Raw genomic sequence first — 18449 nt, forward strand, 5'->3', positions numbered from 1 at the left:
AAAATTTGTAGTTCCATTTTTTAAGTACACACCAGACCCAAAAATGAATTTAAACTATGTTTAAACTCGATTCAGATTTAAAATATTAAATTAGAGCTTGAACAGCTTTATTTGAATTAATTTTTTATATAAAAATAAATTTAAAAAAGTATAATACATTTAATATATTAAAATAAATGTATCCCAATAGATTCAAAATACATTAAAAAAGATTTTATACTTAAATAACATTAAAATAGCTACAACTTAACAAGCAAGATAGTAGCAAAATTAATAATAAAACAAGAGTTATGTAATATCTAAATAATAACAACAAACAATAGGAGTAAACAGCAACAAAAGAGAAAGTATAGATTGATTTGGGTCGGGTCGAGCTCGGGTCAAAAAATCCTATTTGAGGCTCGGCCAATTTAAAAAACAGACTCTCTTTTTTTTTGTTCTAACCCAAATTTTAAACCTATATTTTTATCCAAACTCTCCCACTTTTCAACAAACTTTCGAGTCTGGATTAGGACTAAGTCTACTGTTATGCTAGTAAGCTTGATTGAGTTTCTTCCTTGTTTATGTTTTATCCCATATATTATTGTAAACAATTCTTTTATTTAACTCTTTTCAAATATTAATATAATAGATTCATGACATATGCACGGTATTGGTGAAAAATTTATCCAACAAATATTTGTTAAAATTTATATAAAAAGCCAAACTTTGCTATGTATAATGTTGTTGTTTAAATTTTATTATTGATAAATTTTATTGATTTTATGAACTACGAAAACAAAACAAAACATCCTTCTAATGATATAATTTAACTTATAAAAGGAATAATTTTCTTTTGATAAATTTTCAACACATTGGGACTCAGTTGATAAGTAACACCAACTCAATCGAAACTTTATTAAAGACACACACAATATATATATATATATATATATCATCTATAGACATTTCTATCATTTTATATTATATGTGAAATTTAGAAAATAAACGTGATAAGATTTAATACTATATAACTTTACAATTTCAACTAAAACTTTCCTTGTTTGTTATGTTAAAATTTTTATTTCACCCAAAATTATAATATTATATATGTTTTTGCTTTAATTGTAGTCATACTAGAGGTGCTCATGGGCCGGGCGGCCCGGCTCGACCCGACGGCTCGCCCGAAATATGGGAGGGTTTGGGTAAAAATATAGGTCTGAAATATGGGCTTGGGCAAAAAAACGATGCCCGTTTAGAAAACGGGCCGGGCCTCGGGCACCACTTTTTTGACCTGGGCCCGGCCCGGCCCGATATAATAAATATATTAATTTTTTTAATTTTAAAATATTTTAAATATACTTTTTTTAATTTTTTTAATTTTTAAAATAAAAACGGGCCGGGCCGGGCTTATGATTTTTTTCTCAGGCTAGGCCTGGGCAAAATTTTAGGCCCACATTTCGGGCCTAGGACTCGGGCCGAAATTTTTTATGGGCCCGGCCCGGCCCATGAACACCTCTGAGTCATACGTTAAGTGACACCAATTCAGTTGAGAAAATATTAAAAATTAAGTTTTAAAATAATTAAAAAATATTAAAATTTATCAAACCCATATTATTTTTCCTAAGTTAAAAGACTATCAAATTATTATTTTATTAAAAACATGAAAAGACAAAAATACTATTGTATTTAGGTTATTATTTTTAAAAGTACAGATATTTTAATAATTTTATAATTAAATTAGGTGTCCATCTAACTCGTGAAATTAAATTAATTAAAAGTGATAAAAGATGAGATGGATGAATGCGAAAGCAGATCATAAAGTTCGTCAAAGTCACGGATTTGACTTAGGGCTCTAGACATTTGGAAAGAAATTTAGATTTTGACACAACTTGAAAAGTCAAATAAAAAAATTAAAATAAATAAATAAAATAAAACAATAAATCAAAGATTAAGGAAGCAAATAAAGAAGATAAATGGCACGAAGAATCCACAATCCCCTTCAAGCGGTTCTAATGTCCCCTCCAAGATAGAAACATTGGCAAAAAAAGTTTAAAAATGATTCCCACAATCTAAAAAGATTGTTAAAACTATTCTAAAAGAAATTTAAGAAAAATTCTTAAAAAGAAAAACCCAGAGAGAATTTATTAATTCAAAAGAGAAATAGAATAATAATGAATTAAATTAATTGTGTACAATACAAAGGCCTATATATAGGCTAACTAAATAAATCTAAATAAAATTTTTAAATATACTAGAACTCTAATTTAATCTAAATAAGAAGTAGTTTTAAACTAAATTTTCTTATTAACATAAAACTCCTAAATAACTTAAAATACTTAATAATTATAAAAAATTTAGAATAAAATAATAAGATCTGACAAATATAATATTGGGCTCATATATAATAAAAATTAAGTCTAAAAGCCGAACCCAATATGATTTAAACTCGAATTAAAAGCCCAAAATTCGTAATTACCGTTATAATCTCGTTTAGAAATTTTGCCCGTGCAGTCTTCACTAAAACAGTCATAACTTGAGCTCCCGAACTCAAAATCGAGTGATTCAAAATGCGTTTCGCAGCTAAGAGATAGATCTTCAAACACCATGAGACATCTCAACCCAAAAAATGTCAAGATCCTATCCAAAAAATCGTTGCAAGTCTGCTGATTTCCTAAGCCTGAAAATTGACAATTTTAATGATTGAAATCTAATAAATTTCATCTCATTTGTGCATGTATCAAAAAGCTTAAAGATAGAGATAAATAATTAGATTATTATATGTGTATCTATGTCTGCTAATATTTTTAAAAAATCTTCCAACATTTATTCAATTAATTATCACAACCTTTGCAAACAGTATAGATGATAGTAAATAATTATTGATAAAAATAATATTATATATATATAGGTGGGGTTTTTTTTTTGAAATGAAAATCCGATGCGTCATCCATTAACTTGCAGCCACATACGGTACCTCAGGACTACAAATATTTCCTAAAGCCAAAAACAAAACCAAAAAACCTTTCACTGGCTCCTAAACAACCTTTCCCTTTGCTTGCATCAGATAACCTGTTCTTGAGCAAACTCGCTAATCTGTCTTCCGTTCTGAACCTCCAGTTGTTCGGAGATTATACCCCTTTAAACATCCTCCGGACTCAGCAAACTACAGAGTTCCAACTACTGTCTCTGTATACCCATTCTATCTTTCGTAATGAGGGGTTCCAAGTGATTGGTTTTTTAAAAAAGCAAGTAATTTATTTGAGAATAAATCACATTTTGTCTTTATTTGATGAATGTATTAGAATAAAATTTTTATTTGATAAATGTATTAAAATAAGTGACGTTAAACTCATTTAGTTGTTTATTTCAGGTATAAATTATTGTATAAAAATTCGTGCAACACATTCAAAGTAAAATTAGGAGGTTGATATCAAGGGTAAAAGCCAACAATCATTTCTTCTGAAGCCTTTGCTGAGCGATCAACTATTTCGTCTACACATGCCTAATATCAATATCTCAATCTCGACGCATCTCGGATGATATGAATGACATACGAATCCGGTTAATATATCATCAAAGTACTTTTAACATTATGCAACGCTTCCAAATAATCCGTTTCTAACAAGAATACCCCAAAGTTCCACCTCATAAGCACTACTCAACCCGATATTCTTTAAAATCCCAAGCACCACGAGCTGGATGCACCTCGGATCACGTCGCCTGCCATTCCTATTACGTATTCCAAGTTCTGGCCACCGTCTACATTTACTTTCCATTTCCCCATCAATGGCGGAGACCATGAAAGTTACGTCCACCTTCTTTGGACATTTGTAGATCCCTAATTAAATCTGTTTCAATTGACTTAAAAATAAAATCGCTTCTTTATATCTCATGCAATGATGATAAAACCATCATTGTCTACACAACCAAGCTTAAAAATATAAGCATTTCTTCTCTTCCATAATAACCAACAAACAAAGAAAATATCCCGGTTTTTTATAGAGCTCGAAAAATACCAAGACCTGGTAAGGTTACGAACAATCCAGTCCTCAATGCTTAAATTATAAAACTCTGCTAACTTATCGTTATTTACCAGACTATTCCAGCAAAGGATCGTCATCGAGCATCTTCTCAATACATTATCTATATCCTCAACATTAGTACCACATATATGAAAACTAGAATCCATAGTCAAATGCCTCTTAACTCTTTCAACATTAGTTAGCACCTTTCCACTGCAGACCAAACACAAGAAAGCTCTAACTTGTTGTGGACAGCGAGATTTCCATAGAACTTTACCATCTCGGATTCAAGGGACAAACCATTTGGTCCATGGTTGCATATGTTGATTTTGTACTGAAAATTCTCCTTCGTCCCATTTCCAACCGGGCCAATCCATAATCTCTTCACCACAGGGAGGACGAATAGGCGCAATCTTGGCCAAGCATTGAGTCGGAAGTAAGAAACTAAACTGATTCCATGCACATTGTCCATGCTTAGTCACCATATCTCTAACTAAAACATGAAACGCCGGTATCAAAATCGATTGCAAACAATAAGCCGCAAGGGACTCACTTCCATGGATCCAAACATCTCTCCAAAAGTCAACAGAACGCCCATCGCCCAAAACCCCAACAACTCCATTTCAAACCTCATCCCAAACCTTACATAGTCCCTTCCATAATCGTGATCCATTTCTAGGATGAAGAACCTCCTAAAGCCTTCTATCAATTTTATACTTAGACCGAAGCACTTGTACCCATAAATGATCCATACGAGCCACCAACATATAGTCATTCTTAACAAGAAAGCTATTGTTCAATTGATTGTTTATAAATAGTATAGAATCTAGTTGTTTATACTTCGGATAAAAAGAAATTAGTGGGTTGATCTTTTGTAGAGTAGATGACATATTATACTTGATAAATATACTATTAAAAATGATATTTTTGGTAATTTTACTACCGAATTATTTTCATAGAGTTAAATGACGTCAAACTTAGTTAGCTTCTCTATAATAAGTACAGATGGAAATTATTTTCTATTATAGATAAAAGGAAAACTTCACCACAAGTACGTTCCATAGAAAGCACGCCTCACCCATTGTAGGTACCTCACCACACCAATTATACCTTAAAATGAGATATATTTAACTTTTTTTTTATCTCACGCTACGATATTCTTATAATATTTAATCTCATCGCGCTGCAGTTTTTACACTAAATGCACTATTCATCGAAAGAGACCCTAAGCCTTACCAATCACATGACACATGGATTTAATTGAATCCATCTACCTATAAGACAAGACTCTCCTCAACTTGCAACACTGTTGTTTAAGAGAGATAATAACTCATTAAACCTACCAAACTAAGGGATGATTGATCGGATGAAGACCACAAAAGTTAATGCAGGGAACATGCAAATATAGAACTTCTCTCCAACTTCCTCCTTGACCCTTTTCTCTCTCCCACACTCTCTCTTTCTAATTGACCTTGCATCTTAGTAGCTCGGGATGCAACTCTCCGCACACCTCTATGCGAACCGCCCTCAACATCCTTCTCCATCTTCGATAATCAACAATTATAGTGTCACTTTTCAATGATAAAAATGGTAGCTTTCACAAGCCACCGACTCTTTGGACGGCTAAGTTGATTACTTATTTTTTTAGTTTGATGAGAAATGGTTACTTTTAAGTGTGTACCCCAATACCCCAATCATGCATGATATAATATCATTGTTATGTGGATCTCAAATTTTTTGGATTAATTCAAATCAAATTATTTTAAAATCAACAAATGAACAATTTACGATAAACAATGGCATAATAAAATCAAATGCCAGCTCACATCTTAATCCACTTTGGGGCTGGAAATTTTGAAAACTTCTGAATCACACAAATAATATGCGCATAAAAATGGCATGCTAAGTACTGCCAAAAATAGATGATAATAATAATTAAATGAACCGAAAAATTAGTGTAGCAGAGAATATTTGGAACCACCAAAGCATTTCCAGTATACTGCTGCTCTAAAACTCCATAATCGAAAATGGCGTTCTCAGTCGCAAAAACAATTGAAAATGAAAATCTTGAGTAATTTCACAAATATTCACAGCTGAAAGGCTGATCTCCTTACTATTATTGGAAATAAATTCAATTTATGATGGAAAAATATAAACATAAAATTGCAAAAGATTTTCAGCTTCTACAGACTAGAAATTAATCAGCCTATATTATACATCTGCAGCAATATAGTAATAAAAGTTTCAAGAACTCGACACACCCGAAATTTGAGATTGATCTTTTCTTTGATCGTTGCCTCAAGTATTTTTGTGCTGTTTCTTTTTGGTAACTCTCCAGCACATCTTCCTTGTAAAGCAAATCTCTGGTGTCTCTTATATCGTCGGTGCCGAAAAATACGTCTCCGATGGTGCCGCGATTGATAGACGAGTGGTACAAAGAATCGGAAGAAGAAGATGTGGAAAGGGAAGAAGATTGGGTAAAGTATTGGCCTCCACTGTCACCACCACCGCCTGTATGATCATAGAAGCTGCCACCGTCGTCATAATTTGGGATTCCTCTGGCCATGGAAAAAGGTTTATGGGAAGAAGAGAGGAGTTTGATTAGGTTATGGAATTTTTTTAGTCCATTCCATTCGGGAGATGGATGACAATAATAGACCGACTTCAATTATATCAATTAAGGGTTAGACTCCTATCGTAATTCAAACTACGACGTTTTGCAGCCAATATTCTAATATTCCTTTATTTATTTACTTATTTTGATAAATTAAATCAGAATAATTGATTAGTTTAATTTTAAAAATTCAAAATTGAAAATTAATGACGTAATTATAAACAAATGGTGTTAGCATATTTTATTTTATATCTCATGTCATTAAATATTCAAAAGAATTTAAAATAATTAAAAAGTGGTTAAAATTCTTTAAAATTTAAAAAAGTATAAAAATCATAAAAATTAAACCACAACGTTTGACTCTGTCCAACTACTTCCTTGAGTTATCCTTAACAATAAGATTATTTCGATAAAATAATTATCGCTTATCATTTATATCTTTTATGTTTTACAATTTAAATGATATTATATTACTCATCTATCAAGACTTGACATGTGGCCTATAAATTCATGAAACAATTATCTATTTTTAATAGTTTAATGTCACGTCAATATTTTTATTTTAAAAAATTAAATCTAAATAAAATGCTGAAATTTAGAATTAAATTACTGTTGTATCATTAAATTATTGAAAAGAGATGTGGCTCAAAAGGATTAATTGCTCTGTTAGTGCTTGAAATTTTTAATTTGAGACAAATTTTTTATTTTGGACTTTGACCTCAATGATTTTACATTTTATTTCGATCCTATTAATAAAAATTTTGGCTTCCCCCTTGCCTTTCTCATTCACCATTTCTCTATCTCTTCCATTGGGTCCCATTTCTCATTATTTTTCTCCTTTTTAACCTCTCGAAGAGTATGACTTCCCGTCCAAACAGACAGGGCCAACTGTCTTGAATCTTCGCCAATTGTAGCAAAAATATCGATAAAACGGGATACTAAAACAAATCGATATTAATATGTAGTAGGTTTAATGAATATATGATATATCCATACTAATTACTTCGTTTGAATAAAAATAATGTACTATACATTAAATATATTTTTGTAAAAATAATCAAACTTATCTATTCATTTGAGTCTAAATTATTTGAATCGGCTTCAGGTTTTGAAAAGTAAGGTCGGGCAGGACTCGAGAATGGTGAAATCAAATTCAAGTTTGTTTTAATCAAACTCGAAAAACTTGTCTCATTTCATATCCAAATTTTAGTGCACAAACAGAGGATGTAAAATAAACGATCCTTGCATAGATGGGTTGAAACCTTTCGCCAAATTTCATCACACTTTCCATTTACGATGAAACCCAAGAAATAATTTGCAAGAAAATTTAGAAAAATCATTCTTTCTCTAACCAAAACATTAATTAGGCATTATTAATTTTCAATCTATGCAAGGAAGGAGGTTTAACAAGCGGACGAACCTCCGTCTTGAAGAGAAGGAAACAAAGCTTGTCCACCGAGAAGTACAAGAATCCTCCGCCGGCGTGCGTCACAAACGACCCAAAACTCTTCCCCACTATGCAATGCCATGCCGGTCCGTACAACGCATCAAATTCCTGCATCCCCAAAAAAACAGTTTTTTAGCAAAAAAAAAAAAAACTCAAAACCCCCAACATCCAAAAATGTGACTGAAGAAGCAAGCTTTTAGGTTTACCTTCTTAAGGCACATTGCGACCTGCGTAGGTTTGGTAATACCTGGGTTGTTAGCGTCGACTAAAGCTCTGGCTTTCCGGATAGCTCGCTCTTGCATTGCGAGAGGCATATCGGCGGATCTCAGGCGGACGTTCAAATCGATGGCCATTGCTGCCAGTTTCAATTGGTTTGGAGGAGGAGGTGGTGGCGGAGCTCTGGCGACCGGCGGCAGAGATGAAGAACGCTGGAGCCTACACTGTGAAAGATTTTTGGGTCTTTCGTCAATATTTCTTCGTCCATTATAAGAACGTTGTCTCTCCATTCACTCAAAACTAGTTGGGTGTGTTGTTTTTGAACGATGGTTGCAGGGAGGAAGGCAAGTGTCTTCAAAGTTTGAGCTTTGACTGACACTGTTTCTATTTGCTTTATTTGGACTCCAAAAAGAGACTAACTCCTAGGTTATATACGCTTTTAGTCCTTTTTGTTATTCTGAAATTCGTGATTTAATCTCTCCACTTAAATTGGGATTTCTTTTCATTTTTATTTTGTCATTAGTTCAAAATGTAATTTTACCAATATTTTAAAAAATAATAATCAATACATTTAAATCGGTTTTTATGTCAAATTCTTAAGGTTGTTTTAAGAGGAATAATTTAGACTTTTTAATAATATTATAAAGATATCAATGTAAAGTAGAAAAAAAAATTAAATATGAACATAAAAGGATTAAAATTAAAATTAGACCAAAATATTTTTATTCGCAATTCAAATTTTAAAAAAGAAATAATGGGAAGTGTGACGTTACGGGGAATGAGTGCAGTGCAGGCTACAGGCTACAGGCTACGGATATAATAAGAGGGACTAGGCCCCGTAAGTAACCAAGCAAGACAGAGAATTATTGGATCAATTATTTTTGTCTCGAGGTTGAGGGGGGGCTTCAATTTTATTCCCATCTTCAGCAAAGGGAAAAAAGAGAGTAAAAATAAGTGGAAAATGAAGCCTTTTGGTTCCTTATAATACCAGGGGATGGTAGTTATTTGTAGCAGTATAAGAGTGAAACCATAGCTCCCAATAAAAGGAACATACATGGAAGGAAAACCGATATCTGAGAGTGAAATCCTCACCATTTATAGCAAAGCAAAGATACACAGGTAAAGAGTTTCCATCTAATAAGATTAAAGACTTTGTTCATCAATTTCATTCATTAGTTCTATGAGGGCCAATTTCTGTACCAACCGGCCCATGCAGAGACCAAGCCACTGATACCAAGAGACAGAGGATGGTTGCAGAAAGGGTTTGGCTCGATCTCTGCAGCTGCAATTATTAAATCAGCAACATTTGCTGCCACTGCCATCAGCCTCATCACCCTATCCCCTCTTATCTTTCTTATCTTCTCTTTTGCATCTTTTGAATTTTCTTCTTCTTCTTGTAAAGCAATGAGCTTCCTTTCGGCCTCAACCCCTTGTTTCATGATGATCAAATCTGAAACAATGAAGAAAATATAACCGAATGACTCACCAAATGCAGATACGAAGCTCATCCTCTTAGCCAACTTGGCATCCAATGTTCCAATCCTCGATAGCCATAGAAAGTGGTCGAAAAAGAAATACACCATCTCTCCTGCATTAGCAAGTACAGCTAGGAACTTGAATGTTGGGGTGGCACCAGGGTTCCTTCTCAACCCATTGAAACCAGTGAGGAACCTGCCTGTTCTAAAGGCTTTTCTGCTAAGACCGGAGGAGACCTCCCATTGTTTGAACCTGTTTGCTACGTCTGGGTGTGTGGTTTCTACTTGCCAGTTAACAAGCTTAGAGACGTATTGGAAGGTCTTCACGAGCTTGTCAATGCCATCTCTCTTGGCTAGAAAGATCACAAGCTTGTCTACTGTGTCATTCATTGTTGAGGTGGTGGTGAGGGTAAAGCTTTTTTGGGTGTTGTTGATAATGATGAACCTAGTGAACACCTTATTTGATTTCTTGACATGTTTAAGGAGAGTGAGAGCCACAGGAATTTTTTGGTTTCGGGGATAATACTACGAGGGATTTGCCTTGTGGTTTTAAGCTCCTCACACTCACAGCCAGTGGTTTACTTGTTTTTTTCTGTCTTATTATATCAACAGCAATTTGGGGTGCCATGTGGACTTATTTCTTCTTCATACAGTAACACATCTTATCTACCACATATATAGGATAAGCTATTTTGTATTTGCCCAAAAGACAGCCGTGAAACACACTGACTGTGCTTCATCATGGTTGGTGTCACTGTTATAAATCCATCTACACATACGACCGGGGGGGGGGGTTATGCTATGGACTAAAGGTTGATTTTGCCATTTGCTGAGCAACACAGAAGATAATAAAGGAAGCACATATACTATCTTCATATACGTGATTTGAAAGGTTATACAATTTCCGGACCACGAGTGAAACATCCATGACATGGAACTGGTTCTGATCCAAACTTGAAGCACCTCTCTACAGCTGCCTCAACAATAACTTGAGGAATATATTCTTCCATTCTTCGAACTGTGTCACTGAGGTCAAGGCCCTGGGCTCCCACACCACCAGTGGCATCCACCCCAGCGATGTCAAAGGAGAGGAGAACACCGTCCATGTATAAGATAACGTTTGAGATGTTCTTTCCGTAAATTTAAGTAGACAATTCAAATATGATAGTGTATTCATAATAAATAATTAAATTTATCTTTATGTAATCAATCAGATTCAACAAACAAAATCTAATAGTTCAAAATTCTCTCTAGTGTGCTAGAAAAGGGATTGAGGTGAATGAAAAAATTGGATAATATATCTTTATGTCGATTCCAAACTCCTTTTAAATGATGAGCATAAGAGAGACTTAAACCACCTGTTCTGTTGATTGGCTAATTTGTAAACGCCGGCTGTAGCAAGCATGATTTAAACTTGGGAGTATGGGCTTTTCGTTTCCCTTTGTGAATGGAAGTTTTAGGGTCCTCAACCCGCATACTTCCTGAGGGCCTAGCCCTATGATTAACCTTAAGGAGCAGGGGCTCGTTTAGAAAAGTAGATAGAAGGAATACCATCCACGTTCCAACACCTCTTCTCCACGGTGTGAATTCAACACATTTCCACACAAAAGTTTATCTTCGAAAGGTACGCTTTGGATAACTTTATTGTCAATTAGAGGTAAACATACGTAGGATTGGGCTTGGATTGGGCTCATATAATATCTTTAAATTAATTTTAAAGTCTAGGTGCGGTTTGATTAAAAATTAGATTTGCTCTTTTGCTTAAGTTCCACTCAATTAAATCTGGACCCAATCTGGCTTGCTTATATTTGATTTTTTACATTATTATTATTTAAAATGTAATATACTAAATGCATTAACAAACGCTAATAAAAGTTTTCTTACACCTTAAAAATACATTAAAAAGTATTTATATTAAAAACACTACCATAAATATAATAAATGCTTTATTATAATAAAAAACACAAATAAATATAATAACTATTTTATTAAATATGATGTTTAGAATTTTATATTTTGGGTTGGGTTATTTAGTTGGGTAAGTTCTTTTTCAGGTTTTGGGAGTTTATTTGTTATTAGATTAGTGATTTAATATAAATATATAGCATTATTATTTAACATGTATAATTAATATTATATTTTATTATAACATAATATATTCGGGTCTGGTCGAACAGAGCTAACGTCGAGTCAAAAAAATCTTGCCTAAAGCCCAACCCATATGAAAAACAGGCCTTAAAATTTACCTAAGTCCATTTTTTGAGTCTCATATTTGTCCAAATCCTCTCATTTTTAAGTAGATCTTTGAGTTTGAACAAATGATTCAACCCATAAATAGTTGTATCCCCAATAACCATATCACTTCCTTTCCTCAAATTTTCATACCTTTTTCGCCACCCTTCCCCCTAAATCGGTTTGGCCTATCTTCATGTTTAGTCCCATCACCATTATATATATAATTTGATTTTGTACAATTTTATATATGAAATTTTAATTTAATCTAATATTTCTCATAAATTATTAACATAATTATTGATGTAACACATACAAACGTAATTATATTTATCAAATATAAAAATAAATTTTTATTTATTTATTTCTTTAAATGTATATAATTAAATCAAAATTAAAGTTTTATTTATAAATTGGTACCACAATAAAAGTTTCATATAATTATATAATTACACATGTATCAAATTACACATTAAAACAAAAATCATATACAAATTTAAAATTTATCCCTAAATTTTTTAACTCAATTTAATATTATTATGCATACACACGCACATCTATTTAGAACTTATAGTAGTTAATTGATGGGGGAAGGCACAAGTGGGCTACCAAAATAGTAAAACAAACCAAAATCATGTAGTTTGTATATCCCACATGACCCTCCAATCATCACACCGCCCCCCAGTTGAGACACAACCACCCACTCTTTTTATTCTTCTAAATTCCAACTTGCAGGGACTACTTCAAAGTACTACGACTCCGAGTAGCCTTTCTTTTATTTTCTGGATTTATGATCACTAATCTAAAATTTAAGTAAAATTTAGATCGCCTGTTTGTAATCTAGTTAGGCCTTACCAGTTGGATGCATGTAGGTCTTGTAGTGGGGGTTCATCAGAGGAGCTTGTAAGAGTAGTTTGCGGTTCTAGTTCGCATATGGGGTAGACCAGAACAGTACACATGTCCAACATGCATAAAACCTATCAAAAATGTCAATTTCATGAACAATAATCATATGTATAAATATGGCTATGATAATATTTTTGTTTTTTAGTGTAAAATCTATGAAAAGATATTTAAATTTAAAATTAAATTAAAAGAAAAATCATCCATTAGTCAAGTTGCAGGCAAAGTTAGAGGTAGGGTAGAGAACATGGTGCTATCTGCTTTGCATATCAAGCACTTCATTCAGTACCGTATGACTGAAAACAGGAGGAGAATAGACTGCGCACCAATTCTGACTTGAACCAAAAGAAGGTAAGGCGTATTTAGCCAAGAATTGGTCGACTCGAGCTGGATTCCATATTTTAATAAAAGATTAGCAATTTATTTATTTTTATCATTAACTCCCAATATAAAATTTTTAGCTTCCAGTTTTATTAGCCAAAGGCTATCACCGGAAATTGCGGTCGCTCGATTTGATTTAAAAAAATTAAAAAAAATAAATTTTGAGTTAATCAGATTGAGTGTTTTGAGTTAAGTCGAATAAGTAATTTGAATTTCGAGTTTGAGTCGAGTTGAATTATATATTTTGAATAACAAATTTGTGTAAATAAGTAAATTGTTTTCTCTCGACAAAAATTACAAAAATATTCAAAATAAATTTTAAAATTTAAAATATTTATAAAAATTCTAAAATTTATATTTTAAAAATATAATTTTTAAAAAATTCTAAAAATATATAAAAATTTTAAAAATATTCTAAAATAATAAGTTAATTAATAATTCAAGCTTATCATATTAAGATATGTTTTTTTGCTTATGTTATCTAGCATAAAATTAATTATACTATAATAAAATTTCTAATTGATATGTTTAACTTTTAAAATTTTACTCAATTCCATTAGAAAAAGACTCGAATCAAATTAAAATAATAAAATAAAATTCATGAACTTAATTATTTTAAAAAAATTTATTCGAATCGATGTCGGCGTTTGCCAATAAAGACACGGACAGGGACAGGCAGCCCATAGGAATACAAGGTTGGCGGAGTACTATGTCCAGTTCCACTTGTACTAAGATCCTAAACACGATCCACATCATCCCATGTAATTTCTCCAAAAATCCGACATGGCAGTTGTGGGTCCCAACCTCGAAAGAAGGATAAGGATATGCGCCTCCTCTCAGAATAATTCTTCTCGGATATGCGAATATGCTTTTCCGACTCCATCCGCCAATTCCATTATTTAACTCTCGCCCTCACCTGGATTGACGGAAATATCCTCCCTTGTTTCCCACAAATCACCCTTTCGCCATTTTCCTTATTTTTTGATCGCCGTGACCCAATTGACCCTATCCTCAAAACAAATTGAAACCTCAAAAAAGCACGTTGTGGGTGGATTTGTTTATGTATTTCATACCCCGACCCTGTTGGTTTGACAAATATTTTTCTCTCCGAAAGGTTCCACATTTTTCATACGTGAAGAATTGAATAACCTACATTATTTATACTTATCCTTCCTTCTTTGCTTTATACTCAATTTCAGGGTTTAGTCCTTGTAGTCCCTCTCAAAACCCCTGGCCCCTGCCTTTATATTCGTTATTAATGTATTAGGATGTGCAAAAGGAGAACGCATTGGTAGCCAATTTAGTGGCTTAGAATACTGAAATAGAAAACCATAAAAAGAGAAACAGTAGCCACTGAAGTTGAGCTGCTTTTTATTTTAAGGTGATAAGGAAATTAAATTTCACTTTCGTTTTCCTTTTCCTTTTTCTTTTTTGGTGTGAAAGTAATTGGCGAAAGAGAACATTGCATAATTTATGCATGCATAATCAGATTCTTGCCTTAGATTTAGTTGCGAAATTAGAAATTTTAGATTAAGAAGTCAAGTAATTTTTTAGGGGGACCAAATAACATTTTATCAATATTTTTGGGGGTCTAAACAATAATTTTATCAATTTTTATATGCAAATATTGAATCTCATCCAATTGACTATTAACTTAATAAAAAATTCAACTACTAACCTTTTTTAGCAGTAGGAATTGGACCACAACGACTTTGCCTTCGCTTTTTAATAATGCTTGGCCAGTACGTTCTGATGAGGGGCAATTATGGCAGTTTAATAAAAATGAGGTGGATCTAATAAACGAGGAAGTAAATACTAATAGGAAAATAAGTAAGGGTATATTTGACAATTCAAATATTTAAATTATTATTTATGTCAAGTTTCGGAATCCTCCCTCCCGCTGCACTTGGAGCTTGAAAGTCCGTGTCCTTAACAACCGGGGAAAAGAAGAAGAGAAAAACAGAGCAGAGAAACAATAGAAGAGAATTTTTAGGAAAAAGAAAGAGAGAAATCGAAGGAAATAGCAAAGAAATCTAGTGAAGTCAGCTAAGCTCGAGGTAACGATCCATTTTCTTCCTGCTGTATTTTCCTTAATGTATCTGTTTCGTCAATATTGAAGCTGTAATTCTTGTAAAATTTTTTTTTGTATATACTAATTTTCTGGGTTCTTCTTTGAGATTGCTTTGGCGTTAGTGTTGAGGGGAACTCCCCAGGGTGGAAATTTGACCATTTGGGTTTTATTTTATTTGGAATGGTCAAAATTTGCATTGGAAACTCTGGATACCTGTTTCTTGGCGATTCTCTGTTTTTTTTCCATGTGGAATATGTATCGACACCTGCGTTTGATGGTGTTTTGTTTGCATTTTCAGCTGCCGTTTTTATGAACCTGTTGGATGTTTTTAAGATTCCATTGAATCCTCTGCTACGTTGCATCATTATTTGTTATGGAACTAATTTTGTTTTGGTTACAATCTATTTCATGGGTCCAGTTAATATTCTATGTTAAATTTGAGACTGTTTAATGGTTGAAAGCAATAACTGCAATTGGGGTCTTTTCTTTACTGAAGACAAGGAATATCGTTTCTTTTATAAGTTTCTAATTGAAGGACTTGTTTACACTTTGAAACTTTAGTGAATTTTGACTAGAATTTCATGGACTTTTCCAGCACAGTATCTCAATTTTAGAAACTTGATATTGTTATATTTCTGGGGATTCTTAATTTTTAGCAGCATCTCAATTAATTTCTAGGAGCCATATCAACAGTATAACCTATTTTCAACCATTTGACGAATTTTAACTATTTCTGAGTGATACCCGATCAAGTATTCTCTCTTTGTTTGATTTGATTTACAACTTTATTTATTTGTTGCTTTTTCTTTTCATTAAGTTCTGTTTTTAATCGAGCAATTATTACTTTGGAATTGTATATCAAATAACAATCTAACGTAGCTTATTGGCTGTCTGATTTTGGTGTACCAGGGGAAGTTGGAGCTCTACTTGGTCTTTTTCTTTTATTTGGGGGGAATCAAAATATATGGGTTCACAACATGAATTGCCAGCTGATAGAAGTTATAGCAAGCCTCTTGGAATTCGATTCTTTGAATACATTAAGAAAGCGAAGCTTTCCTATGAAAGTCATCAAGCCATTGTCTTGATCGTAACATTTTTCGCATACGCTAGCTATCATGCGACGAGGAAAACCACCAGCATTGTCAAGAGTGCCCTTGATCCCCAATCATCAGATGTAGGCTTGAAGTTCCCATGGAGGATAACATACCTTAGTGCTCCAGCTGAAAGCAAAGGACTTTCATGGGTTCTAGGAGATGGTTGGGCGCCCTTTAATGGATCTGATGGGACGGCCTTGCTTGGTCAACTTGATGTGGCCTTTCTTTCAGTATATGCTTTAGGAATGTACTTCTCTGGACACATGGGTGATAGAATGAACCTAAGGATCTTTCTGACAGTGGGAATGGTTGGAACTGGCTTGTTTACTTCACTATTTGGTGCTGGGTATTGGGCTAAAATCCATAGCTTTTATTACTACCTGATAGTGCAAATGATTGCTGGGTTATTTCAATCGACGGGATGGCCTTCGGTTGTTGCAGTAGTTGGTAAATGGTTTGGGAAGAAAAAGAGAGGGCTGATTATGGGTATATGGAATGCTCACACATCTGTTGGCAACATTACTGGTTCTCTGATTGCTTCAGCACTATTGAGCTATGGATGGGGTTGGTCCTTTGTTGTACCAGGTCTGCTTATTGCTTTCATGGGCTTGGTGGTTTTCTTTTTTCTGCCTGTTAGTCCCGAATCAGTCGGTGCTTATAGAGAAGAAGATGAAGTGGATTCACTTAGGAAGAGCGAAGAGGAAGAGGGAGTTACGGAGCCTCTATTGGGCTCAAATACGGAGCTCAAGGAAAAAGCTGTAGGGTTCATTGAGGCTTGGAAAATTCCTGGGGTTGCTCCTTTTGCTTTCTGCCTCTTCTTTGCCAAATTGGTCGCTTACACATTTCTCTATTGGCTTCCATACTACATTAGCCATACAGGTATTCTTCTTTATTTCCTTCTCCTATGCATTTCTCTATTGTAGTTTTGAATGCTGTTGATAGATATTTTGTTATACCATTTGGATATATGGTATTCCTTTAAACATGCTAAACTTGGCTGTCTATAGATGATTCATTTCTGATTAGCCTTTCTTTATTTGATCTTGCAGCGATTGAGGGTAAATATTTATCCAATGAGGCGGCTGGAAACTTGTCGACATTTTTTGATATTGGAGGGGTGGTTGGAGGAATCTTAGCTGGACACATTTCTGATCGTCTAGATGCGAGAGCCATAACTGCGGCAACTTTTATGTATTGTGCTATCCCTGCTCTGTATTTCTACCGTAGTTACGGACACGTTTCCGTGGTGATGAATGTAGCTCTCATGTTCATCTGCGGAATGTTCGTAAATGGCCCCTATGCTCTTATAACAACTGCTGTCTCGGCAGACCTGGGAACACACAGTTCATTAAAAGGGAGCTCCAAGGCATTGGCAACGGTAACAGCAATTATAGATGGAACAGGCTCTGTTGGTGCTGCAATCGGACCATTATTAACTGGTTACATCTCTGCCGAGAGCTGGAGCGCGGTTTTCACAATGCTCATGGGAGCAGCACTAGTTGCAGGGCTACTGTTGACAAGGCTTGTAGTGGCCGAGGTGGCAGCTAGGATTTCCGAATCAAGGTCACAAGGAGGATCACAAACAGGATCTGAAGCTCCAGAACTGGATGTATGATTGATTTTGTAGGGGCAACATAAGCTCCACCTGTATAAATAGTGTGTGATTTTCATATTTTTCTTTGCTGTAGTTATAAAATGAAGAGAGGAAAAGCTTTCTTTATGACTTGGCAAGGAGAAGATTTTTTTAGCCTTCTCCATGATTCTAGTTATGATTACCATGGAGTTTTTATTTTTATTTTTTATTATAGGAATTATTTGGAGGGAGAAGTTGGAGTAAAAGAAAATAGAAGAGTAATGAGAGAGGATTTTCTCTGCCAATCTGTATGTACATTCTGTATGTTACACTATATTAATTGATGAAGGCATCATTCAATGCTGTTGCTTATTAAAAACTTCACCTCTACTTTTGGCATATCCTTGCCAGTTTTTTGCACTTGCTTTTGGATAATAGT

General features: G+C 33.9%; 3 protein-coding genes across 4 annotated transcripts; 1 reads left to right on the forward strand and 2 right to left on the reverse strand.

Moving 5' to 3' along the window:
• Window positions 1-6079: 6079 nt before the first annotated feature.
• Window positions 6080-9203, reverse strand: LOC105785225 (uncharacterized). Of its 2 annotated transcripts, XM_052633557.1 has the most exons (3): window positions 8272-9203; window positions 8039-8173; window positions 6080-6562 (listed from the first exon to the last, which is right to left on the reverse strand). In XM_052633557.1, exons 1-3 carry the CDS (start codon window positions 8569-8571, stop codon window positions 6545-6547), a joined length of 453 nt encoding a protein of 150 aa, XP_052489517.1. In that variant the 5' UTR covers window positions 8572-9203; the 3' UTR covers window positions 6080-6544. The 2 variants fall into 2 exon arrangements, with proteins under 2 accessions (XP_052489517.1, XP_012466640.1); XM_012611186.2 differs by lacking the exon at window positions 6080-6562 and having other exon boundaries at window positions 7758-8173.
• Window positions 9204-9355: 152 nt separating this feature from the next.
• On the reverse strand, window positions 9356-10303 carry LOC105785217 (peroxisomal membrane protein 11B). Its single transcript, XM_012611177.2, has one exon. It carries the CDS (start codon window positions 10144-10146, stop codon window positions 9460-9462), a length of 687 nt encoding a protein of 228 aa, XP_012466631.1. The 5' UTR covers window positions 10147-10303; the 3' UTR covers window positions 9356-9459.
• A 4855-nt stretch (window positions 10304-15158) lies between these two features.
• On the forward strand, window positions 15159-18389 carry LOC105785204 (putative glycerol-3-phosphate transporter 1). The gene is made up of 3 exons (XM_012611162.2): window positions 15159-15329; window positions 16253-17316; window positions 17487-18389. Exons 2-3 carry the CDS (start codon window positions 16308-16310, stop codon window positions 18050-18052), a joined length of 1575 nt encoding a protein of 524 aa, XP_012466616.1. The 5' UTR covers window positions 15159-15329; window positions 16253-16307; the 3' UTR covers window positions 18053-18389.
• The last annotated feature ends 60 nt before the right edge of the window (window positions 18390-18449 follow it).

This window comes from Gossypium raimondii, chromosome 7 (assembly GCF_025698545.1).
Source record: "Gossypium raimondii isolate GPD5lz chromosome 7, ASM2569854v1, whole genome shotgun sequence".
NCBI classification, from domain to species: domain Eukaryota; kingdom Viridiplantae; phylum Streptophyta; class Magnoliopsida; order Malvales; family Malvaceae; genus Gossypium; species Gossypium raimondii.

Coding starts and splice junctions, on each gene's coding strand:
- LOC105785225 (XM_012611186.2), bottom strand. CDS start 8,571: ATGGAGAGACAACGTTCTTATAATGGACGAAGAAATATTGACGAAAGA. Junction 8,174..8,271: donor TCGCAATGTGCCTTAAGAAG/GTAAACCTAAAA, acceptor TTGGGGATGCAG/GAATTTGATGCGTTGTACGG.
- LOC105785217 (XM_012611177.2), bottom strand. CDS start 10,146: ATGAATGACACAGTAGACAAGCTTGTGATCTTTCTAGCCAAGAGAGAT.
- LOC105785204 (XM_012611162.2), top strand. CDS start 16,308: ATGGGTTCACAACATGAATTGCCAGCTGATAGAAGTTATAGCAAGCCT. Junction 17,317..17,486: donor ATACTACATTAGCCATACAG/GTATTCTTCTTT, acceptor TTGATCTTGCAG/CGATTGAGGGTAAATATTTA.